Source organism: Bos grunniens, chromosome 13 (assembly GCF_055505025.1).
Source record: "Bos grunniens cultivar Pamir isolate PY7600 chromosome 13, Bosgru_T2T1.0, whole genome shotgun sequence".
NCBI classification, from domain to species: Eukaryota; Metazoa; Chordata; class Mammalia; order Artiodactyla; family Bovidae; genus Bos; species Bos grunniens.
In genome coordinates this window covers 17,236,459-17,264,334 of record NC_141177.1, presented here as the reverse complement: position 1 = coordinate 17,264,334, position 27,876 = coordinate 17,236,459, and the positions used below count along the sequence as shown (strand labels likewise).

At 52.4% G+C, this 27,876-nt stretch overlaps 1 protein-coding gene across 7 annotated transcripts in view; it reads left to right on the top strand.

The window, feature by feature from the left end:
* Positions 1-27,876, top strand: part of SRC (SRC proto-oncogene, non-receptor tyrosine kinase) — a 55,847-nt gene that overhangs the window by 14,692 nt on the left and 13,279 nt on the right. Inside the window, exons 2-7 of one of the 7 annotated variants that reach the window (XM_086331900.1) lie at positions 6,797-6,868; positions 9,252-9,329; positions 16,733-16,869; positions 17,931-18,097; positions 19,518-19,796; positions 21,441-21,540. In XM_086331900.1, the coding sequence (XP_086188026.1) occupies positions 19,529-19,796; positions 21,441-21,540 (368 nt within the window). In that variant the 5' untranslated portion in view covers positions 6,797-6,868; positions 9,252-9,329; positions 16,733-16,869; positions 17,931-18,097; positions 19,518-19,528. The remainder of the gene's footprint in view (positions 1-6,796; positions 6,869-9,251; positions 9,330-16,732; positions 16,870-17,930; positions 18,098-19,517; positions 19,797-21,440; positions 21,541-27,876) is intronic. The other 6 variants (XM_086331901.1, XM_086331899.1, XM_086331902.1 and 3 more) reach the window with 6 other exon arrangements.

The window sequence follows — 27,876 nt, the reverse complement described above, 5'->3', positions numbered from 1 at the left end:
ACCCCTGGCTCATGCAGCAAGCATCCCTGGTACCCAGTCCGTGCCTGAGCCGTGCAGGGCGGGGCTCGTGGCTTAGAGCTGTCTCACCCTTGCACACTGTCCCGTGTAACCAGGGAGGTCAGAGGCTCTGCCCAGGGGACAGGCCAGGCAGTGGCAGGAGAGTGCTGTAGTTGGGGCATAGGTTGTGCAGCTGGGCAGACCTGGGACGGAGGCCTGTATCTCTTTATCTTAGGGGGCTCCGGATAGGACCCATTCATCCGTCCCTCCCTCTGTTCCTGCCTCCATCCCTCTTTCTATCTCTCCCTCCTTCCATCCCTCCCTCCATCTACCCCTCCCTCCCACAAATATTTACTGAGTACTACTGGGTGCCAGGGGGGCTTCCCTGGTGGCTCAGATGGTAAAGAATCTGCCTGCAGTGCAGTAGGTTCGATCCCTAGGTCAGGAAGATTCCCCTGGAGGAGGAAATGGCAACCCACTCCAGTATTCTTGCCTGGAGAATCCCATGGACAGAGGAGCTTGGCAGGCTACAGTCCATGGGGTCACAAAGAGTCGGACACGACTGAGAGACTAACACACACCATGTGCCAGACCATGTTCTAGAGGTTGGAGATTCAGCAAAGAAGCAACAAGGCAAAAATGTGGTCTCACAAAGCTGACATTCTAGTTGCGGAGATAAAAGCAGAGCAAATAAGGAAAATACGCACATGGTCTGTAAGAACTTGATAGGCTCAGTTGTGTCTGACTCTCTGTGACCCCAGGGACTGCAGCATGCCAGGCTTCCCTGTCCTTCACCATCTCCCGGAGTTTGCTCAAACTCACGTCCATTGAGTCGCTAATGCCATCCAACCATCTCGTCCTCTGTCGTCCACTTCTCCTTCTGCTTTCAATCTTTGCCAGCGTGTCATGGGTCAAACATAAAGCTGGGAAGACTGGCTGGGATAGAGAATGGGTTGTGATTAGCTGATTAGATAGGATGGTGAGGGATGGGAACGCAGGGGGAAGACTTCTCCCAGAAGCTCACGTCCCTGGAGGGGAGGGAGGAGACAGGTCGTTCCCTGAGGCAAGAGAGTCCAGGTAGAAGGAACAGACAGTGCAAAGACCATAAGGTGGGGTGCACTGGAGTGTTGGAGAAACAGCATGGGGGCCAGGGGAACAGAGTGGGCAAGGGGGAGAATGGCAGGAGGAAAGGACAGAGAGAGATGGAGGTCAGGGAGGGCCTCCGGATCCTTTTGACGTTGACTGTTACTCCCAGTGAAATGGGGCTCCAGGAGGCTTTCTGAGGGCATCTGGTTGCTGTGTGGGAAGCAGACTGTGGGGACTAAGGATGGAGCCCCCAGACCAGAGAGACGACTGCTGCTTTGGTCTGGCGAGTGGAGAGTGTGACAGTGCTTGGCCTAGCCTGGGGCGGTTCGTGGCAAGGGGTAGGGGCTCAGACCTTGTTTTGTATTATTTTCTTTCGTCTTCCTTTTTGGTTTTTTCTTTTGGCTGTGCCGCATAGCATGTGGGGTCTTATAAGTGAGGAAATGGAGGCACAGAGAGGTAGAGTCACTTTTCCAAGGCCACACAGCTAGGAAGGGTCAGAGCTGGGTTTGGGACCCAGGCGGTCTAATGCTTAATCTCTATGTGATGGAGGCTATGTGAGCCCAGAAAAAGAGGGTACCTCTCTCAGTCGAGGGCAGGCGGGGTCAAGTATGGCCTGTGGTCAGGCTCAAAGTGGGCACTGGAGTTCCTGGAGTTGGCTGGGGCCAGGGCTGTGCTGCTTCAGGAGGAAACAGCAGGGTGCAAAGGTCTGGAGGCTGGAGCGTAATTCTGAGTTCAGGGAGGGTCAAGGGGTGGGGAGGAGGGAGCTTGCAGCAGCCACCCCCGCCCCCATCCTTGGCCTTGATCCCATGAACGAATCGTAGGAGCTTTAAGGGTTTTGGCCATCCTCTACCTCTGTCCTTGGCCTCAGGCTCGGACGCCATCTCTCTCAGAGACCTCCCAGAGGTCCCCATTTCATGGATGAGTAAAGGGAGGCCTGGACCTTCTGGAGGTTACACGTCCAGGGTGGCACCTGCAGGCTCTGAGTGTGGGGGGCTGAGTTCAGGGCCAGCCATGTGGAGGGGCCTGGCTGCCAGCTGCTCCTGCCCACCCATGTCCCTGCGGGGGCTGGGGTAGGGGTGGGGAGGAAGGGACACTGTGTGTCCCCAGAGCAGGGACGCAGCCAGAGCTGCTGGCAGGAGTAGCGGGTGCCGTGGGCAGGGGCCGGCTGGCAGCTGTCTCCCCCGGAACCTGTCAGCCATCAGCCGGCGGGGCTGAGGGTGCCTGGGAGGCATGACCTTGGAGAAGCTGGGACAGAGCAAAACTCGTCACCTCAGTGTTCCCTGGGGTCACTCTGATGCTGGGGCGGGGGCGGGGGGCGTCTGTTAAAGAATCCTTGGCATGCCAGGGCCTCTGCCCAGGTGCAGATGCTAAGGCCCGTGAGTGGGTGTGATTTGCGGAGATCACATGGAGATTTGGAGGGAGGCCTTCTGCTTAGCCACATGGTGGCCAGGCCAGGCGGTACCTGGCTGGGTCCCTGAGACCAGCCTGATGCGTGGTCCTTGGGGCCCAGCATCTCCTCTTCCAGCTCCTCCTCACCTCAGTGCCCTTAGGCCTGGTGTGCCAAGAATCTTCAGTCCAAGCCCCATCCCACACCCTCTTTCGAACCCCTAACTCAACTGTGCTGTGTGCCTGAGGCTGAGTGTGCCCCTCTCTGGGCCTCTGCCTCCACATCTGAGAATGGGGATCTCTTACAAAGCTCTCTGAGATTGGGACTGTCGTCTCCTGGCCCCTCAGCTGCCCTCCCCGTCCGCCTGCTAGGCAGCCTGGCCTGGCCTGTGGGGTCGAAGGGTAGGGGGTCAGTGAAGCCTCCCAATCCTGCCAGCCTCAAAGATGCTCCCATGGCGGGCGAACCAGCTGCCAGTGCCCTTCCTCTCGGGCAGGGGCCTTGGAGAAGGGAGGTGGTAGGAGGTGGGGGTGGGGGAGATGTAGGCACCCACTGTGTGCCCTTCCCCCACGTTTTGCTGCTGGAGAAACTGAGGCCACATGACTTAAACTGACCCTTTGCCTTTCTTTCAATGGTCCCACCTCTGGGCCTTTGGCCAAGCAATTGCTTCTGCCTGGATCACGCTTCCCCTTCCTCTTTTCATAAACTGCTTACCTTTGGACCTCCAGTAAGATGTCGCTCCTCCTGGAAGTCCACCGTGGTTTAGGTGCCTCCTCTGGGGCTGGAGACCACTGTGCTCTGACAGGATCGCTGTAGGATGAAGTCTCAATAGTCTGCCCCCATCCCGCTCAGCATGCTCCAGGGCCTGAGAAAATCTTCATGGGCTCCCCTCTCAATTTTTCAGGTCTTTATGACCTAAATTGCTGGACGTGTCCCTCTCGGGGCCTCCCTCAGACCTCCTCGTGCCTGGGCCAAAAGCCTGCAGCGACCCAGATAGGCTGGAACCCACTCGGTCCAGACCTCTCACTCAATAACCCCCTGCACATCTGACCCTCCTGGCTCACGGCCTTTGCTTGCTCTGTGTCCGCCTCCTGCACGGCCCTTCCCATGCCTCCTTGCAGGTATGGTGGAGAGAGGGTGGGCTTTGTATCCTTGGGCCTGGCTTGGCACCCTGGCTCTCCACTTCCTGGCTGGGGCAGCTTGCTGGAGCCCCCCATGTGCTGACATGTAAAGTGAGTGACACCTAAAGTGGTTCCAGGGCTGTTGGGAGTATGGAAGGAGTACTGTAAACCCCAAGTGGGAGGACATGAACCCCAGGTGGGAGGACATGAGGGGGAATGGTGTAGGTCTCCACACCACCATCAGCATGCCCCGTTCCACCCCACCAGCCCGCATTGGAACAGCCGATGGCAGGATATTTTTAAAAATGACTTATTTGACTGCGCTGCACCGCAGGTGGGATCCTAGTTCTCCAATCAGGGATTGAACCTGTGCCCCTTGCTTTGGAAGTGCGGCGTCTTAACCTCTGGACTGCTAGAGAAGTCCCAAGAGGTGGGATTTTTTAAAAAATATATTTATTTATTTGGCTGCACCAGGTCAGTTGTGGCACTTGGGGATCATTAGTTGCAGCATGCGAACTCTTAATTGCAGCATATGGGATCTAGTTCCCTGACCAGAGATGGAACCCAGGCTCCTGCATTGGCAGCGCAGAGTCCTAGCCCCTGGATCACCAAGCAAGTTCCTCCCTCCCTCTTTTTTTTTTTTTTTAATAAGAGGTGGGATTTTAATCACATTATTTAACCTTTCTCTGCTTCCACTTCCTCATCTGTAAAATGGGTTGAAAGCATAGGACACAGTAGGCACTAAATATGTATTAGCTATTGCTTCCTCTGTTATCTTATCAGTGTCATTATTCATATTCTCTTCTCTGAAGTAGGACTTTTTTTTATATTCTGAATCTGCTTGTACAAAAACACCTCAGGTGAGCAGGTCATTCTTTTGAAAGGCTGAAGGAAAAAAGAGAATGAGAAGATTTTTGCCACATGAGGGAGGTCCCTGGAGGCAGGCAGGGGTGGCGGCCCCCATCTGTGAGATGGGCATGAGGGCTGGCCCCTCTCCCAGGCTCCCCCAGACTCAACTTCCTCCCCGGTGGACATGGCATGCTGGTGGTGCCTGCCCCGCCTAGGGCTGTTGCGAGGAGGCAAGGGGCATCAGCTGGGGACCCAGCCTTGGAGGTTCAGAGGGCTGAGAGGTTCATTCCAAAATAAGTGTTCTTCTTGGGTTATGTGGACCAGCCCATTCCCCGTGTCTTGGCCTCCATTCCCCTAGTTGGAAATGGACTGGCTGAGTGCCCTGCTTAAATCCCTGGTGTAGTAACTCCCTGCGAGAGCCCAGCTGGGACCGGTGCCCTTGGAGAGAGGGGCCACAGTGGCCCGGGGCCAGGAGAGCCAGGGTCTCCAGCTGGTCCTCTGCTGTCTTGGATGGTGGCCTGGGCACCTGGCTTGGCTTTTCTGAGCCTCTCTCTGTTGCCTTGTCTGGGAGACTGGGCTGATCTTCTCTGTGAAGCAGGGTCCCTGTGAGAACTGGAGAGCTCCACAGTAACGATGGAAACTATAAGGTAGCTGTGATGGTTGGAGCCCCATTTATCCAGCATGGCCTGAGTGCCCAGGGCACACGTGGTTAGCTCCTCTGCCTTCATAACTGTCCCGGGATCCTTTTGTGTGTCTCCATGGTACTGAAGAGCTGACTTGTTAGAAAAGACCCTGATGCTGGGAAAGATTGAAGGCAGGAGGGGAAGGGGACGACAGAGGACGAGATGGTTGGATGGCATCACCGACTCGATGGACGTGAGTTTGAGCAAGCTCCAGGAGTCGGTGAAGGACAGGGAGGCCTGGTGTGGGGCAGTCCATGGGGTCGCAGAGTCGGACGTGGCTGAGCAACTGAACAATAGCAATGGTACTGAACGAGGCTTTGGTTGACTTGCTCGGGGCCCTGCCATGGGTCGTGGCAGGATCCCTCTTCACAAGGATGTTGCACCCCACCCACCTGGCTCCGGCGGGTACCCGATGGGGCTATTTTTGCTCCCTTCCCTCCAGAGGCACGATGCAGATGGGCTGTGCCCCTCCCCCACCTCCCCCGCCTTCCCCCTCCTCTGCCCCCACTTTCCCCGCACAACCTCCACCACCCACCCCTCCCACCCCTGGTCCTGTTATCAGGACACATTCCTGGACTGGCTGAGAACAGCTTACACCCTGGGCCCTTTTAAGAAGGAGTATGACTGCTGATGCAGGCCCTGGCAGTGGCTCCCTCGGGGGATAGGCCCTGGGACAAAAGCAGATGGTCTGCCTGCTGATGCGGTCTCTTTTGAGCTGTGTGACCTTAGGCTAGTCACTTGACCTCTCTGGGTCTCAGTTTCCTCATCTGCAAAATGGGACTGACCATGTAGGGCTGCAGAAGGTTCACTTGGGCTTGTGGACTGTATGTACTTCTCAGCCTGGTGCCTGGTACACAGGAGGCTCTCTACCCATCAACCAGGTGCTGTTATCATCTGAGAACCAGTTGTCCCTCCTCTTTGTGATGGCATCTGTATCCTCCTTTTGCTGAGCACACCGTGGGATGGCCCCTATAGGCTTCCTCTTCTCCAGGCCTCAGAGACACAGGGAGGGTGGAGCTGGGAGAGGCCCTTTCCGGAAGTTGAGAAGGTGCTGTGTGATCTTAGGTGGCCTCTGTCCCTCTCTGAGCCTCTTTTTCCTGGTCTGCTCTCTGAGCACCTGGAGCTGGGTGTGGCTCTGCCCCAGCCCCTTGTCTCCACACACTGTACTTCCTCCCTCGGCTGGTCCAGCTACTTGGCTTTGTCTGTCTGTCCCACGACAGTGCCTGGTGCATCGTCAGTATTCAGCTGAGCTTGGTGAAGGAGGCAGTGAATGCACGGTTGCGCAAACACCCGGGGCTTTCTTACTTCCCGGCCTTTGCCTGCGCGACTCTCTGCCGGATGCACCAGCCCCAGTCGTCTCTGCTTGTGGACCTCCTTCTCGACTTTGAAGTCCTTTTTACATGCTGCCTCTCCCAGGAAGCCCTTCCAGTTTCTCCGAGGCTGAGGGGATTGCTGATGCTCTGAACACTTAGTCTGAGGCTCTCTGGTGGCACCTGTTACAATCCACCTTGGCGTCCATAGTGACATATTAGTAACCCACACGGACCACGCACCTACCACTAGGCGCCAGACACAGAAACAGTGGGGGCCCTGTGCATGCCTGTGGGGCCTTGTCTTATTTAATCCTTCACCACAACCTTGCAAGGTGGAGACTATTATTAGCCCTCCCTTTGCAGAATCCAGAGGTTCAGAGAAGTGAAGTGACTTGCCCAGCTATGAGAGAGAGCGACACCAGGATCTGAAACCAGGTAAGCCTGTCTTTTTTCTTAAAAAGGAAAGAAAAAGCATTAACACACACAGTAAAAAATAATTCAAGCAGTACCAAAGAAGGCAGGGAAAAGCAAAGCCTTTTTGGCATTCAGATCTCCTTGCCAGAGGCAGCCATGGGGAGGCGTTTCCAGTATGTCCTTCCAGGGCGTATATGGAAGCATGTATGTTAAAAAAAAAAAAAACAAACCCACAAATGATCACACATGGTGTATCCTGTAGTCTACACCTGACTGCTCTTGACAGTGTGCCTTGGAGATGGTTTTCTGCTACTACTGCTGTCTTTTCCCTGGTTACATAGTGTTCATTGTGTGGATGGAGACAGTGCTTTATTTAATTAGTTAAGATTGCTTTGCTTATTACAGATCATTCTGTGATGCATGCCTTCCATTGTACACTTAGTGGCCCTGTGTGAGGAACACTAGATAGTCCCAAATCACAGGGTCTGAGAATGTGTGCAGTTGTAATTTTGGTAGATGTGGCCAGATGGCCCTTCATGGAAGTGGTGCTGATGAACCTTCACACCCCACCCTCTGCTTCCCCTAGCTGTCACCAACACAGGTTGCTCTAGAATGTGGGAACCTGCCAATCTAATAGATGGATCTTAACAGATGGCCTCTGGTGTAGTGCTTTGTCTTTTTAATATCATACCTCTATTGGACTTCCCTTGGGGCTCAGCTGGTAAAGAATCCGCCTGCAATGTGGGAGACCTGGGTTCGGTCCCTGGGTTGGGACGATCCCCTGGAGAAGGAAAAGGCTACCCACTCCAGTATTCTGGCCTGGAGAATTCCATGGACTGTATAGTCCATGGGATGGCAAAGAGTCGGACCGGACTGAGTGACTTTCACTTCTCTCTATTGGTATAGAATTCACATACCAGACAATTCACTTATTTAAAGTGTACAATTTGTGTATTTCGAGGTTGTGTTAGTTTCTGTTGTACAGCAAAGTGAATCAGTTGTACATATATTAACTCTTTGTTTTAGCTTCTTTCCTCGTATAGGTCATTACAGAGTATTGAATAGGGTTCCCTGTGCTATACAGCAGGTCCTTATTAGTTATCTATTTTATATATAGTAGTGTGTATATGTCAGTCCCAATTTGCCAATTTATCTCCGGCCGAAAGTGTACAATTGAATGGTTTTTAGTACAGTCACAGAGTTGTACAACCATCACTGCAATCAATTTTAGAACAATTTCATTACCCCTCCCCCCAAGAAAGAGACTGTGTAACCCATTTAGTCAGTCCCCACGACCCCTCAAACCTGTCTCCCCCAGCCCTAGGTAGTAACTAATCTACTTTATGTTTCTATAGATTTGTTTATTCTGAATCTTTCATGTAAAGGAAATTGTGTAATATGTGGCCTTTTGGGTCTGACTTCTTTGACTTGGCATGTTCCGAAGATTCACCCAAGCTGTAGCGTGTATCAGTACACGCTTCTTTTTCTTGCCAAATAATATTCTGTTATATGGGTATACCACATTTTATTTATCCGTTCATCGGTTGATGGACATATGATTGTTTCCACTTTTTGGCTATTATGAACAATGCTGTTATGGACACATTCAAGTTTTTATGCGGATATATGTTTTCTTTTCTCTTGGGTATATTCCTAGGAGTGGGACTTCTGGATTATATGGCAACTCTGTTTAACCTTTTGAGGAACTGCCAGACTATTTTCCAAAACAGCGACACCATTTCATAATCCCACCAGTGATGTATGAAGTTTCCAACTTCTCTACATCCTCTCCAACCACTTGTTGTTTTCTGTCTTCAATTATAGCCATCCTCGTGGGTGTGAAGCTCTATCTCACTGTGGTTTTGATTTGCATTTTCCTGGTGACTAATGATGTTGCGTATATTTTCATGCAGTTATCGACCGTTTGTATATTTTCTTTGGAGAAATGTCTATTTGAATCCTTTGCCCATTTTAAAATTGGGTCATTTCTCTCTTTGTTTGTTGAGTTGTAAATCTTATTTACATATTCTAGACACAAGTCCCTTATCAGATACATGATTTGCAAATATCTTCTCCCATTTGGTGGATTCTTTTTACTTTCTGTCTCTCTCTTTTAAAATTAATTTATTTTTAATTGGAGGGTAATTGCTTTACAGTGTTTTTCTGTTGGTTTCTACCATCCATCAACATGAATCAGTCATAGGTATACACATGTCCCCTCTCTCTTGAATCTCCCTTCCACCTCCTACCCCATCAGCTTTCCACTAGCTCTGTTTTACACATGGTAATATATTTATTTCAATGCTACTCTCTCAATTCATCCCTTCCCCTCCTTCCCCCACAGTGTCCATAAGTCTGTTTCTCTTTTTTCTCCTTTTAAAAATTTTTTGGTCATGCCATGCAGCTTGTGGGATCCCTGACCAGGGATCGAACCCAGGCCCTCAACAGTGAGAACATGGAGTTCTAACCACTGGACTGCCAGGTAATTCCCATCTTTCCATCTTTCTGGCTGGTGTCCCCCCACCCTTTTTTTAAAATAATTAAATTTATTTATTTTTAATTGAAGGATAATTGCTTTACAATATTGTGTTTGTTTCTGCCAAACATCACCATGAACAGCCATAGTATACCTATGGTTGATGGTGCCCTTTGACACACAAAAATTTTTAATTTTGATGAAGTCCAGTTTTATCTGTGTTTTTCTTTGGTTGCTTGTGTCATGTCTAAGAAACCATCATGATCCAAGGTGTTGAAACTTATGCCTGTATTTTCTTATAAGATTTTTTAAAGTTTTACCCTGTACATTTAGATTTGTGATGCATTTTGAGTTAATTTTTGTGTAGGGTTTTGAGGAAGGTGCTCAGCCTGAATGTATCCAGTTGTTCCACAGTCTTAATTGAAAAAAGTCTTCTTTCTCCATTGAATTATATTGGCAGCCTTGTCAAAAATCAATTGACCATAAATGTGAGTGCTTATTTCTGGACTCTTAATTCGCTCCCATTGATTTCTAAATCTGTCCTCATACCAATACCAGACTGTCTTAATTACCAGCGCTTTGCAGCAAGTTTTGAAACTGAGATGTGTGGGCCGTCAACTTTGTTTTTCTTTTTCAAGATTGTTTTGGTTTTTCTGGGTCCCTTGACCGTCCGCATGAATTTTAGGATCAGTTTGTCTGTTTTTGCAAAGAAGCTAGCTAGGATTTTTTTTTTTTAAGGGTTGTGTTGACCCTATAGACTAGTTTGAGGACTATTACCATCTTAATAAATTGATGCTTTTGAACTGTGGTGTTGGAGAAGACTCTTGAGAGTCCCTTGGACTGCAAGGGGATCCAACCAGTCCATTCTAAAGGAGGTCAGTCCTGGGTGTTCTTTGGAAGGAATGATGCTAAAGCTGAAACTCCAGTACTTTGGCCACTTCATGCAAAGAGTTGACTCATTGGAAAAGACTCTGATGCTGGGAGGGGTTGGGGGCAGGAGGAGAAGGGGATGACAGAGAATGAGATGGCTGGATGGCATCACCGACTCGATGGACGTGAGTTTGAGTGAACTCTGGGAGTTGGTGATGGACAGGGAGGCCTGGCTGCGATTCATGGGGTCACAAAGAGTCAGACACGACTGAGCGACTGAACTGAACTGAACTGAACTGAACCATCTTAAAATGCATAGTCTTCTGATCCACAAATGTGGGCTCTCATCCTGTTTATTTAGTTAATTTCTTGCAACAATTTTTGTGTTTTTCAGAGTATAAGTTGTGCACTTCTTTTGTTAATTTTATTTCTAAGTCTTCTTTTGATATTATAATTTATTTTCTTAATTTAATTTTTGGATTTTTTATTGTGCTAGTGTATACATTTTAATTTTATACATTAATTTTGTACTTTGCAACTTGCTGAACTTGTTTATTTAGTTCTCCTAATCTTTTTAGCGTACTTAGGAATTTTTATATACAAAATTCTGACGTCTATGAATAGTTTTACTTTCTTGTCCATCTGGATGCCATTTTTGTGTAGTTTAAATATGATTGATCTGGAACTTATAGGCATGTTGAGTGAGATCGAGCTCCAATATTGTTTCCTGAAGGAAGATCGTTGGTTCCAACTCCATCTTAAAAATAGCCTACCTTTTTCTCACTGTTATAAAATGCCACCTTCGTAATATATTAAATTCCCATGTGTTTGGGGACAATTTTTGGCCCCTCTGTTCTGCTCCATTAATTTGTCTCTTTTTGTAGTGATATCACACAGTTTTCCGTATGTAATTTGTCAGTAAGTTGTACTCTCTGGTTGGGCTATTTGCTCTTCGCTACTCTTCTTTTTATGATTTCCTGGCTATTCTTATACCTTTACTCATAAACTTGAAAACTGACCTGCCTAATTAGAAAAAAAATCCTGCTGGGATTTTCATTGAGATCACATTCAGTGTTTAGATTGACTTAGGAAGAACTGATATTTTTGTCATGCTAAGCTTTCTTTCATTTTATCTCCTCATTGCTGTTGATGTGTAGCTACATTATTGACTTTGGGATATTTACATTTAATTTCCTTCTGTTTTACTCAGTTTACTTTTTCTTCAATAGTTTTATCGCAGATTCTCTTGGATTTCTCAGATATACATTGATAACATCTGCACATGATGAAACTCGTCTTCTGTCTTCCAATTCTCTTTATCCCTTCCATTTCTTTTTCTTAGCTCATTGCACTGGCAAGCATTGTAGAGCAAAGTTAACTCGTAGACATGCTTGTCTTTTCTGGACTCTTTCCCTATGAAGTGGCTTCTGTAAGCCTTGGCTCCAATCAGTTCTACCAGATACTCTGTCCAGGGTCATGCACAGGGCTTGGCACATACTAGGAATTTTGGAAGCTGTTGCTTAATTAAAAGAGTTGTTAGAAAAGAGAGCAAGGATATGAAAAGAAATCTTCCATAGTAATGATAATAATAGCAAGTATTTAGGAAGCACTTCCTGTGTTCCAGGCACTGTATGAGTATTACCTCATGATTTCCTCTCAAGCTTAATCATGTAGGTGCAATTATAGATTCCCATTTTTGATGAGGAGTAAACTGAGGCCCCCTGGAGGCTGTGCGACTAGAAAGTGGTAAATTGGCTTCTGAATCTGGTGTTCTCATCCAGGCCTTCCATAAAGCTTCTTCTTCCCTGAAGGATCCGGAGATATGGATGGTGATGTTAGAGGTTGACCTCTGACCCAAGTTGCCTCTGTGTTAAGGAGGTGGAGATGGTCGAGTGGTGGGAGCACCTGGGGTAGTCAGAGCATCAGCGGGGCCCCAGAGGTACCTTCTGACTGCACTTCCCTGAACCTGAGCATCTCAACTGAGCTGCACTTGCCTTGCTGTGTGGCCTCAGGCAAAGTTCCGGCTTCTCTGAACTTTGAGCCCATCTGTAAAGAGGGTGTAGTTATAGTCCCCCACTTCACTGTGCTGCGGGGACAGTTGATATGGACTGCAAGCAAAGTTCTCAGTTCTGTGCTCGGCTTTCAGGTCCCTGCCATCTACTCTTGCTTCATCTTGCTATTTGTCCTCGGGTCACTCGTATCGGTAATAACAGCAAACGACAGTGAGTGCTGTTTATCAAGCACTTATTCTCTGCCTGGCACATGGACTCTCTCCTTAATTCTCAGATATTAAGTTTATTACTACCCCCATTTTATTTTATTTTTTAAAAAGTATTTATGTCCAGACTCGCCATGCTGCCCTGGTGGCTCAGATGGTAAAGAATCTGCCTGCAATGTAAGAGACCTGGGTTCGATCCCTGGGTTGGGAAGATTCCCCTGGAGAAGGAAACGGCTACCCACTCCAGTATTCTGGCCTGGAGAATTCCATGGACAGATCCTTGGTGGGCTACAGTTCATGGGGTTGCAGAGAGTCGGACATGACTGAGCGACTTATTGAGCACTTATTCTCTGCCTGGCACATGGACTCTCTCACTTAATTTCAGATGTTAAGTTTATTACTACCCCCATTTAATTTTTTAAAAGATATTCACCTATTTATTTTTTTTTTGCTGTGTTGGGTCTCTAGTTGTGGCGTGTGGGCTCAGTCCTTGTGGCGTGTGCGCTTAGTTGCCCCGTGATGTGTGGGATTTTAGTTCCTGGACCAGGGATCGAACCCACGTCCCCTGCATTGGAAGGTGGACTCTTAAGCACGGGAGCACCAGGGAAGTCCTACCCGCCTTTTAAAGATGAGGAAACTGAGAGGTGAAGTGACTTGCCGGAGAAGATTTAGCTAATAGATAGTGGGGCTGACTCCATTGGGATTTGAATCCAGGTCTGACTGGAGTCCTCACTCTATTCCTAAGCTCCCGGCCTTCCTTCCACCCTTAGAGAAGGTGGAGGTGACATTCTTCAGTCAGGAAGGAAGGAGTGGGTATGTCCTGACTGAATTACAGTCTATTTTGGACTCTTCTGGATGTTGTGTCTGCGTACGAGGCAGAGGGGCACAGCTTACGCAAAGGCCAGGAGGTGAGAGTGTGTGGTGCCCTCCTGTAGGGGGCTGCGGGGCGGAGCCGCAGCCCCACTTCAAGGGGCCGCGTGGACTCGGGTGAAGGGTTTAGGCCTCATCCAGAGAGGATGATGGGAAGCGCTTATATGTTTCTTTAAGACTCACTGAAAAAAAATGATGAGAGTAATTTCTAAATGTCATGTCTGACTCTTTGCGACCCCATGGACTGTAGCCCGCCAGGCTCCTCTGCCCATGGGATGCACCAGGCAAGAATACTGGAGTGGGTTGCCATTCCCTTCTCCACGGGATCTTCCCAATCCAGGGATCGAACCCAGGTCTCCTGCATTGCAGGCAGATTCTTTACTATCTGAGCCACCGGTGAAGCCCATGTTGGTATTTAATTGTCTGAAAATGTCTGTTTTACTTTTATTCTTTTTGTTGTTTAGTTGCTAAGTCGTGTGCAGCTCTTCTGCAGCCCCATGGACTGTAGCCCGCCAGGCTTCTCTGCCCTTGGGGATGCTCCAGGCAAGAATACTGGAGTGGGTTGCCATTCCCTTCTCCCGGAGATCTTCCCAACCCAGGGATCGTGCCCAGGTCTCCCGCATTGCAGGGAGATTCTTTACTGACTGAGCCACCAGGGAAGCCCAAGTGACACAACACTTAACATAAAGAAGGGATTTTCCTTTCCCTTTTTCACACCTTTGGATGAAATATTGTGAAGAACTTGGACTTCTTCCAAAACTTTCTCTAAACCTCTATAGCACGTGTGTGTGTATCCGCACATACACATTCACACGTGAATTTACAGAAATAATTGGAGTTGCTGTGTACTACATGCCAGGCACCCCACTACGCCCTTGCCTGCATTGTGTCTTTAATCCTTCCACCAACCCTCGGACCTAGGTAGCACTGTTGTCCCCATTTTCCAGATGAGGAAACTGAGGCCCCTGATGGCCCAGAGGACCTTCTACAGTGCTGTCTTCCTCTTTTCACTTAATAGTGTGTATCATGAGCATCTTCCCAGGCCACACGGAGCACTCTTTCTGTTTATTTAGCTGCACAGCTGTGCACTCGGTGAATGGACCATCCCTTATTTATCTGGTCCCCATCTGATAAACACTTAGGTCGTTTCCAGTTTTCCGTGGACAGTTTTGAACAAAAGCCCCATTTGTTTGTGTGGATTACAGAGATGCCGCTGGCTTTTGGAGGAGGGGTCTCCACTGCTGACCCAGGTCAGGATGACAAGGGCCTGGCCTCGAGGGAGTAGAGACAGGGTGAGGGGAGGGATGTGTATGAGGAAGATTGGAAGGAAGGATGCGTGAACCAGCCCTGAGACGGAAACGTGGAGTGCGGAGCAGTCTTAGAGGAGGATGCTAAGTCAGTTTGGGGCCCACTGAGCATGAAGCCCTGGGGACACTGATGGGGAAGTGCTGTAGGGCAGGGGTCCCCAACCTCCCGGATCTAATACCTGATGATCTGAGATGGAGATAATGTAATAATATTAGAAATAAAGTGCACAGTAAGTGTAACGGGCTTGAATCATCCCCAAACCATCTTCAACCCCCCACTGTGGTCCATGGAAAAGTTGTCTTCCACAAAACTGTTCCCTGGTGCCCAATAGGTTGGGGACCACTGCTGTAGGGCATCCTGGGGCCTGTCACGGTATTGACAGCACAGGTCCTCTGTCCTGAGCCTGTGGTCAGGAGCAGGTCCCCAGAGGAAAGGGACCGCCTTCCTCTGGGAGCCTCACACATCCCCAGTATGGAGCTCTCCCCACTTCCTCTTGAACCCCAGGGATCTATCTCTGCTTGGGAGTGAGCAAGTGGCGGAAGAGATGTGTGGAGCTAGCCCTTCTCAAATGGGCAGCTCATGGTGACTTAGTGTTTGGGCCCTGAGACAGAGTCCTGTTTCAAGAAAGGAGACCACAGTCTGGAAGGATGGTCGGTCCCAAGGTGACACACCCTAGCAGGGACTGGATCCCTCCCTAAATGTGCTGTCCTTCTAGCACACTCTGCTGTGTCAGAGCTTGAAATCTTGGGTCTTTCCTGGTGGTCCAGTGGCTAAGACTTCACGCTCCCAATGCAGGGGACCTGGGTTCTATCCCTAGTCAGGGAACTAGATCCCACGTGCCACAACTCAGAGCCACGATGCAGCCAAGTAAATAAATAAATATATTTTTAAAAAATTTGAAATCTTGGTCTTTCTAGAGGAACGGGGCTAGGCTGCCTTATCCAGTCATGCCCCATCTGCCATGGGCATCTATCTGGCTGTTTGTGTGAAGGAGAGGTCCATAAGGCAGGAGGTGGACCCCATGAGCAACCCCTGATTCCTACCTGCTCAATGTGGTTTCATGTCCCCATTTCTTTTCATTCTCACCCTCGCTGTGTGACCTCAGGCAGGTGCCTCAACCTTTCTGTGCTTCTGCTTCCACATCAATAATATAGAGACACTATTAATGTCTACCTCCCAGATTATCATGGGGATTTGATGAGTCAATATTTGCAAAGTGCTTAGAGCAGGGCCCAGTACAAGGTCCAGGTTCCAGGAGACTTTGAATATCTCAGATACATGGTCTTGACCGTGTGGCATTGCAGGAACAAAGCAGGATGCAAAGTGCTTAGTCTTTGCATTTAGTCTTTTGTCTCTTCCACAAATATTTCAGAATACCTAGTGGGGATAAGGAAATGAATCTGACCTGGTCCTGCCTGGAGGGAGCTTGGAGTCAAGCACACTAGTGGGGTCCCTGGATTCGGTCTTATGTTTATATGACACTGGAAGGAAGTCCACCGCCATGCCCAGGGGCTGGCATGTTGCCAGCATCTTCTGTGTACTTCCTCATGGATCCTCCCAGTGGCCCTATGACCTGGTACTTACTGGTATTATCCTCAGTTGGCAGAGGAGGAAACTGAGGCACGGGGTCCTACACTGGGCTTGTAGGGCTGGAACTCACACAGATGGTCTTCTCCAGTGTTCTTGCCCTTGACCTCAACCCGCCCACCTCTCTCCAAACACATGGTACTTGTATAATCATTGTGTAACAAAAACCCAAACCCCACCAAACCAACAAACATTGCAGTCAGAGACCCCAGGCCACCTTAGTCTTGAAGGCCCTCTTATGCTTTTTCTGAATGCCTCAGTGGGGAGTGGTCCTCTTGGTCAGTGTAAGAACTTAGAGGCCAGGAGCTTTTTTCCTTGCTCCTTCCCAAGAGGGCACATGCATCCTCTTGGTGCTGGAAGGGCCTCCGAGGTGCAGCCCTGGCTGTCCCTCGCCCTCCATGGCACGTCAAAGGACTCTTTTTCTTGTCCTTGATTACTTCTAGTGACAGCAGGCTCATTCTTTATCATTTAGTTCCTTGTAAAGAAAATGTGAGCTTTTAGAAAGTTCTTCATTAAAATTAAAAAAAAACTTTTATATTTTTATTTCCTCTCAAAGTCCTGCAAACAAGTCCACTGTTAGACCATGCACCCCCTGAGACAGGACCTGGCCAGTCCATCTCTGTGTCCCCCTGTGGTGACTGGCAGAGGGCTTACTGCACAGTTGGTGCTGTGAATACTGTTCCGGGGGAGCAGGTGAGTGGGAGGTATGGTGGTTGGGGCTCAGCTTCCATCAAGCCTGGGGCTGTGGGCTACTGGGTCAGTAGGTCCCACAGGACGGCAACCATATGAGCACTGCTGGGCATCATGACCTCAAGGGATTGAGTTGCCATAGAAATCAGCTTTCCCAGGCCCATCAGCATGTTGCTCCCCTGGTGATCTTTTGAACAGGTCTCCCCAGGGCCTTCCCAGCCCCACATTCTCTGAGCTGGTTGGCCCCCAGGGAGCATGCAGGCCACACCCCTATTGTGTAGATAGGCAGCCTGAGTCCCAGAGGGTTAGAGGCACTGGCTAAGGTTCACCTAGGGAGGGGCATCGCATAGCTGGGCTTAGTGCTTAGGGCAAACAGTCTTCCCCGAGGCCCCAGCCAGTCATGGGGACTTTTCCCCATTCATGGGTTCCCAGAGGAATTCTGGACTGATTCCAGGACCTGCAGCATCCCCGAGGGAGTAATTGGAACTCACGTCGCCAGTGTGTCCAGAATGACAGTGTCAGTAATAGCTGGTGTGGCAGGGTGATTACTGTGTTCCCAGCACTCTGCCTTGCCTTCAGTTGTCACAGTCATTTCCTGATGAAGAAATGGGGTACATAGAGAAGTTAAGTCATTTGCCTGAGGTCACAGAGCCAGTTAGGGGCAGAGCTGGGATCCAAGAGAAGGGAGTCTGGCTTCGGAGCCCACCATGCTATACCTGGCCTCACTCTCTCTCTTGCTTTGAGAGGAATGAAGGCTCTTTCGGGTCTGGGGAGCACTTAGCACTGGGCCTGCCAGAGTCAGAGCCAGATAAATCATGACCCAAGGGTCAGCGCCTTGGCAATGTCTCTTTCTAAAATCGTTATTTATTTGGCTGTGCTGGTTCTTAGTTGTGGCACAGAGGATCTGAACCTGGGGTCAGATCCCTGAGCAGGGATCGAACCCAAGCACCCTGCACTGGGAGCACAGAGTCTTAGCCACTGACCACCAGGGAAGTTCCTGATTTCTCTTTCTAATCATATCCCCTCAATAGTCCTGAGAAGTCTGCTTTATCCCTACTTTGCAGATGAGGACACTGAGGCCCAGAGAGGGGAAGTGACTTGCCTAGGGTCACACACAGGCAGAGGTGGAGCAGGGCCTCTAGTCCACGACCCCTGACTTCACACTTGGTGTTCGTGCTCTGACCTCAGGCTGCTTCCCAGGTCCTCTGGGATAGCCCCTGCTTTCCACCAGGTGAGGTGGTGACCCATCGGGGCTGCCAAGATGAGGGAGCTGCGAGGGGTGGCCATAGTGGGTGGGGAGACCCTGGCCAGGCTTGGTGGGAGTCAGCACCTGTAGATGGGGACGTAGGGAGCAAAAGGGGGTGGTGGGGTGATGGTCATCACTGGGGAGTTTGCAACTTGAGTTTCTTTGTGTTTCCTGATCTCTAGCCCACCCAGATTCCTGCTTAGACATCTCCTAACTCTTCAATAGTCACACATTCACTCATTCATTCAGCTGTTTATTGAGCACCTACTATGTGCCACTTCTAGGTACTAGGAGTGCAGCAATGTGTCTAGATGGACAAAAGCCCATAGGAATAATCATATAATCACACACGTGCACGCGTGCACACACACACACAGACACACACACACACACACACACACTGGGTCACGTGACCCCACAGACTGTAGCCCGTCAGGCTCCTCTGTCCATGGAATTCTCTAGGCAAGAATACTAGAGTGGGTAGCCATTCTCTTCTCCAGGGATCTTCCCAACCCAAGGACATAACCTGGGTCTCCTGCATTTTAGGCAGACTCTTTACTGTCTGAGCCACCAGGGAAGCCTCATGTTATCAAGAAGAGGCACAAAAGGAAGGGAACTTAAACCAATGAAAGTAGTTTGGGAGCACATCCAAAGGAGGTGAATTTTTTTTTCCTTAAGAGCATTATTGAAGTATAATTGACATGCAGTAAACTGCACATGTTTAAGGGGTGCAGTCTGATAGATTTTGACACATGGATGCACACATGAAACCATCCACATAGTCAAGATAATCCATCACCCCAAACGTTTCCCTCCCACTCCCCACATGCTGCCTTTGGGCTGAGAACTGAAAGACACATGAGTTACTCTGCTGAAATAGTCAAGGAAAAGCATTCAGGTGGAAGGAAGAGCATGTGCAAAGGCCCTGGGGCTGGAATGAGCTATCAGCCATCTCTCCTTCTTCCAGCTGCCTGCTATACCCCTGCCCTGGTTGCAACTTTTAGCACCTCGTTCCTTGGTGTAGGACAGTTTCAGCCAACCATGTATTCACTCAACAAACCCTCAGCCCTCTCCTGGGTGCCTGGAACACACACATGCCTCAGATGCTGTCCCTGACCAGGAGGGACGGACACGGTGTCTCAGGGGAAGGGGGCGGGGTGCAGTTAGGGCTTCTGATTATGAGGCATTTCTTCTGTGCTTGACCTTATACCAAGGAAGCCCTTTATGCGTGCCATCACAATTCCCATTTTGTAGATGGAGTAACTAAGGTTCTGAAAGGTAACTTACCCAAAGATCTCTCTTTGGGCCTCAGTTTTCCCATCTGTAGAATGAGTGGAAGTGCGGGCTAAGGGGCCCAGGTAGCCCTGTCTGCTCCCAGAGTCCTTCACCTCAGGGTCCTCTCTAGTCTCCAGGACCATGGGCAGCAACAAGAGCAAGCCCAAGGATGCCAGCCAGCGGCGCCGCAGCCTGGAGTCTGCCGAGAACACCCACGGAGGCGGCGGCGGCGGCGGCGGCGGTGGGGGTGCCTTCCCCTCCTCACAGACCCCCAGCAAGCCAGCCTCCTCTGATGGCCACCGCGGCCCCAACACGGCCTTCGCCCCTGCAGCCGCTGAGCCCAAGCTGTTCGGAGGCTTCAACTCCTCGGACACAGTCACCTCCCCGCAGAGGGCGGGGCCCCTGTCTGGTCAGTGTGCCTGGGAGTGTGAATGCCGGGTGGCGGTGTGCCCCGGAGGGCAGCGATGCCCGCTTTCTGGGCTGCTGTTTCTTTCTCTTAATGATGGGGAGGAGTCTAGGGGTTACTTGGTCTTAGGGCCTATTGGGAGTTTTTTGGAGGCTTTATAAACTGGAAAATGTGGTGCACACGCCATTGCCTTTAGGGCTGAATTCTGACGCACAGTATAAAGGGCCCTAGAGATAAAGGGCTGCAGGTGGAAACTGAGGCCCAGAGAGCCGGGGGCTTCTTGGGGAGGCCCGAGGACCAGGTCTGAGGCTTTCCTTTTCGCTCTGGTTAGCCTTGAGATGGATCAGGACTGGAGGCGGTGAGTGGCCAAGGGGGCGGGGCAGGTTTTAGGAGAGAGCGATCTCGGGTCTTCAGAGGCCCGAACCTACGAGATGCGCCCCTGCGCCCTCTGCTGGTATTGAGGGGGTACAGCAGCCCCGGGCGAGTGAGGCTCAGTAAGAGATGTAGATGTGGTTCTGGAGAGGTAAGACCCTCACACAAACACGGGCATTTCTACCGGGACACCTTCAGACGGACACACACACACACACAGTCGGCAGCTCATTCAGAGACACCCATATAGGACACGTGCACATGTTAGGCTGAAGATTCCATCGTGGACACAGAGACAGAGGGACGCAGGAATGGGCACCCTCCAGGCACAGCCACACACCCAACGCAGATGCACACAAATACAAATGCACATACGCAGAAACGCCTTCTACTCCCAGATGGAGACAGACACGTGCAGTCACAGCCCTTCAGAAGTGCACACATGCTCAGCTAGAACCCACGGACTCGCAGATGCACAAACGTGCAGTGAGAACACAGACGTGCACCCAAGTGGGACAGATGGACCCACAAACACAGCCATTCATTTGTTCAAGAGACAGTCGTGGCGCCCCGCCTGTGTGCCAGGTCTCTTCTGGTGTCAGGAACACAAGCAGTGTGTAAAACAGACAAAACCCTCCTGGGGAAGAGAGGCGAAGAGCGAGTTGTGCGAACTGTGCCGTGTGTTTGTGGGTGGTAACTGCTCTGCAAGAACACGGAGGACAGGGAGGGACGCTGGGGGATGTGTGGATGGAGGTTGTAACTTAAGATGGGCACAGAGAGGGCTTCAGGAGGGACAGTCACCCACAGCCAGGATCGTCCCTGATGGCCCGAAGCACCCAGAGTCACACAGAGAGTCACAGAACCACCTCCCCAGGGGGCAGTTTCCCTTCATTCACTGCTTCATTCACCTCATGGTTGTTTCTTGAGCACCTGCTATGCGCCAGACTCTAGGAACAAAACAAAGATGCCTGTTACTGGGGACTTCGGGTTCTGGGGGGAAGACAGATACCAAACAGAAGCCGACACCGAGCATCACCCGCTGGGCTCGTCACCTGAACCCGCTCAGACGCACGTGAGAGACCCACGTGCCTCCTCCGTGCCCTCACGGCTGTGCCAGACACATAGACACAGGGGCCATGCGTAGAAGCCTGCCGTCTGTAAATGAAAGCAGGCCTCCGGGCTGGCAGTGGGGGACCCACCCCCACCCCCAGGGTGCAGGGCTCTCCTCCGCCAGCCAGGGCCTTGGCCGTTCTGACATGCCCGTCTTCTGAGCAGGCGGAGTGACCACCTTCGTGGCCCTCTATGACTATGAGTCGCGGACAGAGACTGACCTGTCTTTCAAGAAAGGGGAGCGGCTTCAGATTGTCAACAACACGTGAGTGCCCCCTGGGGACCCTGATCCGAGCCACTTCTGAGCATCCCAGAGCCAGCTTGATGGGCAGTGGGTGGGGCTGGACGTCAAGGCAGCCGAGGTCCAGGGAACCCATCCTGGGCATCCTGGGGCCTGTGGGGGTGATGAGGCAGGCATCCTGATGAGGTGGGTGGGGCTTTGAGAGGGCTCGAGGGACAGGGATCTGGGTTTGGTAACTGGTCCACAGAGCGTGGTGCTCCAGATCCCAGCACCCACAGAGGGGTGTGTGGTCAGCACAGGACTGGGCCCGGGACCCGGGGCTACAAACAGCAGGGCCTTTGTACTTGAAGGCTGTGCCCCCAGAGGTGCTGGAGCGCCTGGGGCAGCCCAGAAAATGAGTCTTCAGCTGTAGAGGGAGGCCCCTACATTGGCAGGGTTGGGGGACCCATATTAGGGACCCAGCGTGAGAGAGGTCAGGATAGGGCATGGGGAGGATGGGGGCATAGGATGTGGAAGGCAGGGCACCCTAGGGTGGCATCCATGCCCCCCTCCAGGACTCCAGCCTTGGCATGGGGCATCCTAGGGTCAAGCTGATGAATGGGGGGGCTGGGGCCCCTGTGAGTGATGAACTGATGAGGGGGGTGGGGCTTCAGCCAGGGGATGAGGTCCTTCGCCTTCTTCCTCCTCCTCTCCTTTCCCCGCCCAGAGTGCAGTGGGGAGTGGGGTGCAGCACCTGTCATGGGGGGTGGGGAGTGCAGGCTTTGGGTGCCGTGCCCTGGGGTGATCACAGTAGGGGCGGAGCTGGCAACAGAAGGCGGGGCACAGTTCCACACCAGCTGCCTTCCTGCCCTTGGACGGCCTGCTCTCCCCTCTCTGCCACCTCCCATCCTGCCCCACTCCTGGCCCGTGCTTGCTCCCTCCAGCTCTCTCTCAGCTTCTCCCTCTCTGCTTCTCTCTCGCTGGCCCTAGGAGGAAGGTGGATGTCAGGTGTGTACGCGCTCCCAGGGCGGCGGGCTGGGTGGGGGTGCTTCACTGGTGGGGGTGGGGCTGCATGCGCTTCCGCCTGCACCCCCTTGGCTGCACCCCCTCCGGCTTCCCCAGCTTCCGTCCTCACACCCTAGAGTTGGACCAGGCTGCACCCCCAGGCTGAGAATGGGGAGGGTCCTCTCATCACCCCTGTCACTCCCCGTCACACCTCTTCCCCATCCACCTCCTGCTCGCTCAGCTCCCCCCGAGTGCCAGCTGCATGCAGGGCCAGCGCTGGGCCCAGGGAGGCCTGGGTGGAGAAGGCCACGTCCTCCTGGGGCCAGAGTATAGCGGGACTGGCCCTAGTCCGGCCCCGTGACCGGTGGAGGGCGGGGCTGGGGTCAGCTTGGTCTTTAGGGGGCCGCGCTGTGTGCCCACCTCTGGTGGTGACCAGGGGCTGGGAGACTCAAGCAGGACCTCAAAGGAAGCACAGTGAAGCAGAGGTGCTGGAGTGGGGTGGTAGATGCCAGCACCCCTCACAGAAGGGCAGCTCCTGGGAGGGTGCAGTGCTGGAGGGGTTTACATGCCTTCAGGGCTATGGAAGGGCGAGAAGGTTCTAGAGGGTAGAATGGGATTGATCCCGGAGCATCCCTGAAGGCCTGGCTAAGGAGGTTGGACATCCCCACCGTCTCCAGTCATTTTTTGCTTGTTCGTGCCTGCCTGCTGTTATGCATGTTGTTCCCTCTGCGTGAAAGGCCCCTTCTCCCATCGGTCTGGCAAACTCCTACTCATCCCTCAAGATCCAGCTCAGAAGTGCCTTCCTTGTGAGGCAAAGGGGGAAAGAGGGGTAGGCATTTTTACCCACGTCCTTTACTCTGCTGCCGTTCCGCCTGCCAGGGCTGTAGTGATGGGGGCGGGGCCATCGCCATATTGATTCCTCATATGGAAGGAGGAAACTGAGGCTCAGAGATGTAAAGGCCCTTGCCCAAGGTCACAGCCACCAAGTAGCAAAGCCAGGATTGGAACTTGGGCAGCAGCTCTCTGTCTTCTTTAAGCTGTTCTCCCAAGGGGAGGGGCCTTTCCCAGCTCCCCCAAACCCCTGCTGTCTGGGTCCCAATGCCACTCTAGTTCTCTCCTGGTTCCAGCTGTTTCCATCTGCCCACCCCCAAACTGGAAACTCGTTGAGGGCCGCTCTTGTGCCTGCCACATTTTGGGGCCCCCCACCCCATGTTCCTCACCCCACTGGGGGTACCCAGGTGGTACTGGAGCACCATTTCTTGTGCCCTGCTTGTGGGCCTGTGCTCACGCTGACCGCTTCAGTTGCGTTGTTTTATTTAAAAGGCACCATAGCCCTGGGAAGTGGAAATGTTTGTTGGCTCCATTTTACAGATGAGGAAACTGAGGCCCAGAGGGGTGAAATGACTTTCTCAAGGTCACACAGCTAGTAGTGGCAGAGCTGGGCGGCGGGGAGGTAGGCATGACCCTGAGCCCTTGGAGGAGGGGCTCTGTGCAGGTGCAGAGGAGCTGGGAGGAGGGAGGGGCCCGAGCTGGGCGGGATGGTGCCTCAGGCTGGAGGAGACTTTGAAGTGCTGTGGAGATCTCAATTGGCAACGATGGGAAGGGCTTCTTAGGGAACTCACAGCTTGAGCAAAGGTGTGGCCAGAGGAAAGTTCTGGAAGCTTTGATCCTGCCTCTTTCACTCGTCCTTTGCCAGCCCCTTCCTTTCCTTCTTCCTGCCTTCCAGGATGGGCTGCCAGGAGGGCCGGAAGTGATGGAGATCTGTCCATGGGAAGCCCATGGGGGGCAGTGAGGTGCCCCGATTAGAAAGTGGGGGTGGATCGGGAGCCCCTCCTCATATCACAGCACTCAGCTGCTCCTCTGCCTCAGAAGTCAGGTGATGATGGAGCTGGGGGGGAGCTGGCATTAGAGGAAGAGGAGGGGTAACAGGATCGGGGATGGGACAGGGAAGCATCCCTGTCCTGCTTCCCTTAGTGGAAGACAGGCTACCCACGCGTGAGGTTTCACACCTCACCCTGGGAACACCCCGCATGTCCTTGTACCGTTATTGCTTAAGCTCCATCATTGTGAGCCCCCTGCACCCACCCCACACCCTGCAGGAGTGAGGGACTTTCTGAGTCTAGCCTGTGGCTGGGCTGGGAGTCGGGGAGGGAGAGCTTGAAGCTGAGCCTGTTGGGGCTGGGCCAGGGCTGGCTGGGTTGGAGTCCTCACAGTAGCTGCCTGGAGACCCTGCTCCTTGGATCTCCATGCCACGTGGTCCTGGACCTAGAGCTCTGGCTGCTGTGTGGCCTTGGGTCGGAGGAAGCCCGTCTGAGGGGTGACCACCCTAAGCCCCTGTCCTGGTTCTCTAGGAGCCAGAGCCCCTCGGGTCTGACTTTGGGGTGCTTCCCAAACTGCCGTTTCCTCCCACCCCGATTATTCCAGCAGCTTCTCCAGCGGGCACTGACCTCTGCCCCCTTGCCCTGGGCTCTTCGGTTCCACTCCCCACCATGGGGCGAGGGACCCCTTCCTGCCCTCCTCGCACGATCTGCCTCGGCCTCACCCTGCTCTCTCCCCAAGGACCAAGCAGGGGTCCAGGCCTCAGGGCTCAGAAACTTGACCGTCTGAGCTGTGCCCAGCTGCCCTGGCTCGCCTGCAAGCTCCAAATCGCTTCTCTGGTCAGTCCCAACAGCCCAAATGAGTTAAATAGAACAATGCAAGCTGTCCTAATTCCCCCGGTTCCAAAGCTGCCACCCTCCCAGTCCACATGCCTGCCTGAATTAGCCACAAGGATTAGGCTCTAAAAAGAGGATCCTGAGGCTCAGAGAGGTGAGGTCAGTAGCCTGAAGTCACACAGCTAGTGACAGCACTTGGGGTGTAAAATCGTAGTTCAGGGACTCCTGGTCCAGTACTTTCTTCTCTGGCTGTGTGAGGGAAGGTGAGGGGTCAGGCAGGGAATGTGTGATTCCCTTCCTTCCCTTCTTCCTCCCTATCTGATGGGACCCAGGCCCCAGGAAAGGTGTGAGATGCAGTAAGTGTGCTCAACATGTTAGGTTAACACCACTGTCACTTCTGAGCTCAGATCAGAGTCCCCACCAGACCGGGCTGATCTGGGAAGCTGTGGGGCCCCTCATTGTGAGGGCAGTCCCTGGCCCTCGGCAGAGCCAGCTCACAGCCGTCTGAGGCAGGTTTGAACCTTCCAGACCGTTGGCAGCGGAAGGTGGGGCTTGATATTTCCATTTCACAGGTGGGCACACTGAGGCTCAGATGATCATCACAGATGATCAAGCCACTTCTTGGCTTGATGCTGACTGATTTACACGCTTTGCCTGCAAGGGAGATTTTATGACTATTACCTCCTTTTTATAGAGGTGCTGAGAGGGTAAGGAACTTGCCCAAAGTCACACAGCAAATCCTTATCGGAGACTAACTGAGCTGCGTGCTGGTTTTTAAAGCCGTGATGAGAGTGGGGAGGGGTACCACAGAGTTGCAGATTTCATTCTTTTTCTTTTTTTAGCCAAACCAAGATACTATCAGCTCATGCACATTGAGCACCTACTGTGTGCCAGGCATAGTGCTGCGATTTTACATCCTCGGAGGGAGGCATGAGTATCCCCATCCTGCAGATGAGGAAACCGAGGTAGGGCCAAGGTCATGCCTGCAATGCTGAGCTGGGCTGGCGCCAGGATGCTTGGACTCTGGCGCTCAGGCTCTTTGAAACCTCTCGAGCTGGGGCCAGGCTGAAGCTGGACCGTGGATCCTTAGTGAGCTTTCCGCACGCCTCCATCCCTGTCCTTGTGAAATAAAACCCCCAAATTGGACTGTGAGCCCAAACTCATACATGGGCTGGTGTCGGGGAGCTGGAGGCTCAGCTGGGCCAGTCTGGGTAATGTCAGCAGGGCTGAACCCCCGCTTCAGGGGCTTCTGGGGCCGTGCTTGGCCAGCCTCTGGGCACATGCTGCTGCCAGCCTTCCATTGTGAGTAGGTGGCTGGGGCCTTTCCCAAGGCCAGCCAGCTTGCAAACTCTGCTTTGTCAATCTGCCGCATTTCGTAGTCTCTGACCTAGACCTTGGCTCAGTCCCCTGCCCCCAGCCCTGCTGCCTCCTCCTCCATCTTCCCCTGGTTTCCCTGAGGGTCTCTGAGTCTGACGGGCCTGGGGAGGGCACAGGGGTCCAGGGGGCCGGCCAAGACTGGCTGTGGGCACACAGGGGCCCTGGTTCTCACCCTTGCTCTGCTGTGGATTCACTGTGTGTCTTTGGGCAAATCATCGCCCTTCTCTGTGCCTTAGTTTTCCCCTTGCTGAAGTGAAGGCTTTGGGCTGGAAGATCTCCACTAGCTTTGGGGAAGTTTCTACCCATTCTGTGCCTCATTTTCACCAACTCTACGAAGAAAGTGCTGGGTTATTCCATCCTGGGTGTTGTGTGTCCTTGGGCTGGCCCCCTAGACATCTCTGAGCCACCTTTTCTTCATCTAGGGGCTGAGGCCTGCCTTTTTTGCAGGGCAGTCTTGAGAGTCAAATAGGACAGACAGTGAGGGGCCCCCCCATCCACTGTGGGTACACACAGAGAGGTAGATGGAGGTCCGGGGCACCTCCAGGCTTCTTTCCTTGAGGTGGGCATCACCACCTTACTCTGGGGACCCCCGTCTCCTGCCAAGACTCCCATGTGAGCCTGTGCCCCCACCTGAGTGTGCATGCGTGCAATGATTGTATAGCTGAGTCAGCCCCACAGCGCCAATCTCACTCCATCCAGATGGGATTCATACTCTCTGGTCGAGCCTGGGCTCACCTGGCTGACTTTGGGATGCTCACCTATACTCATCTGTTCTCGGAGAGCTCGCCCAGCCCCACTCTCTCCTGGCCTCAACTTCTCCATCTTCAAAATGGGCTGAAGAGCATAGGTGGGGCAGCTCAGAAGAACCTGGAGCCAGGGATCCAGGTTCAAGTCCAGACTGTGGCTGTGGGCAAGGGCCTTTTTCTCTTTGGATCCCGATCATGGGCAGCAGGGGACACATCCATTGGCTGTGTGTCTTCTCAGGGTTGTGATGAGGTCAAAGGCAGCCTTGAGGTGAGAAGCTCAGCAAGGTATCCAGCTCTACAGCTCCCTGTAGGGAAGGATTCCTCCTCATCTGGGAGTTAGGAACCTGGGCCTGGCTGTGTGGCCTTGAGCAGAGGCCCTTGCGTCTCTAGCCTCAGTCTTCCCATCTGTACAGTGGGAATTGGAGGGGGCTGGGCCCTATTTCCCAGGCAGCCCTTCCCATCAGCCTCCCCTCCCTTCCCATCAATCCTCTCCCTGCCTCCATTGATTGCTTTGGATGCGAGGCTCCTGTGGCTGCCGCCTTGTCCCCCCTCCCCTGTCCCCAGCACCGCCTGGCACTCTGCTCTCTTCCTCGCTCTTT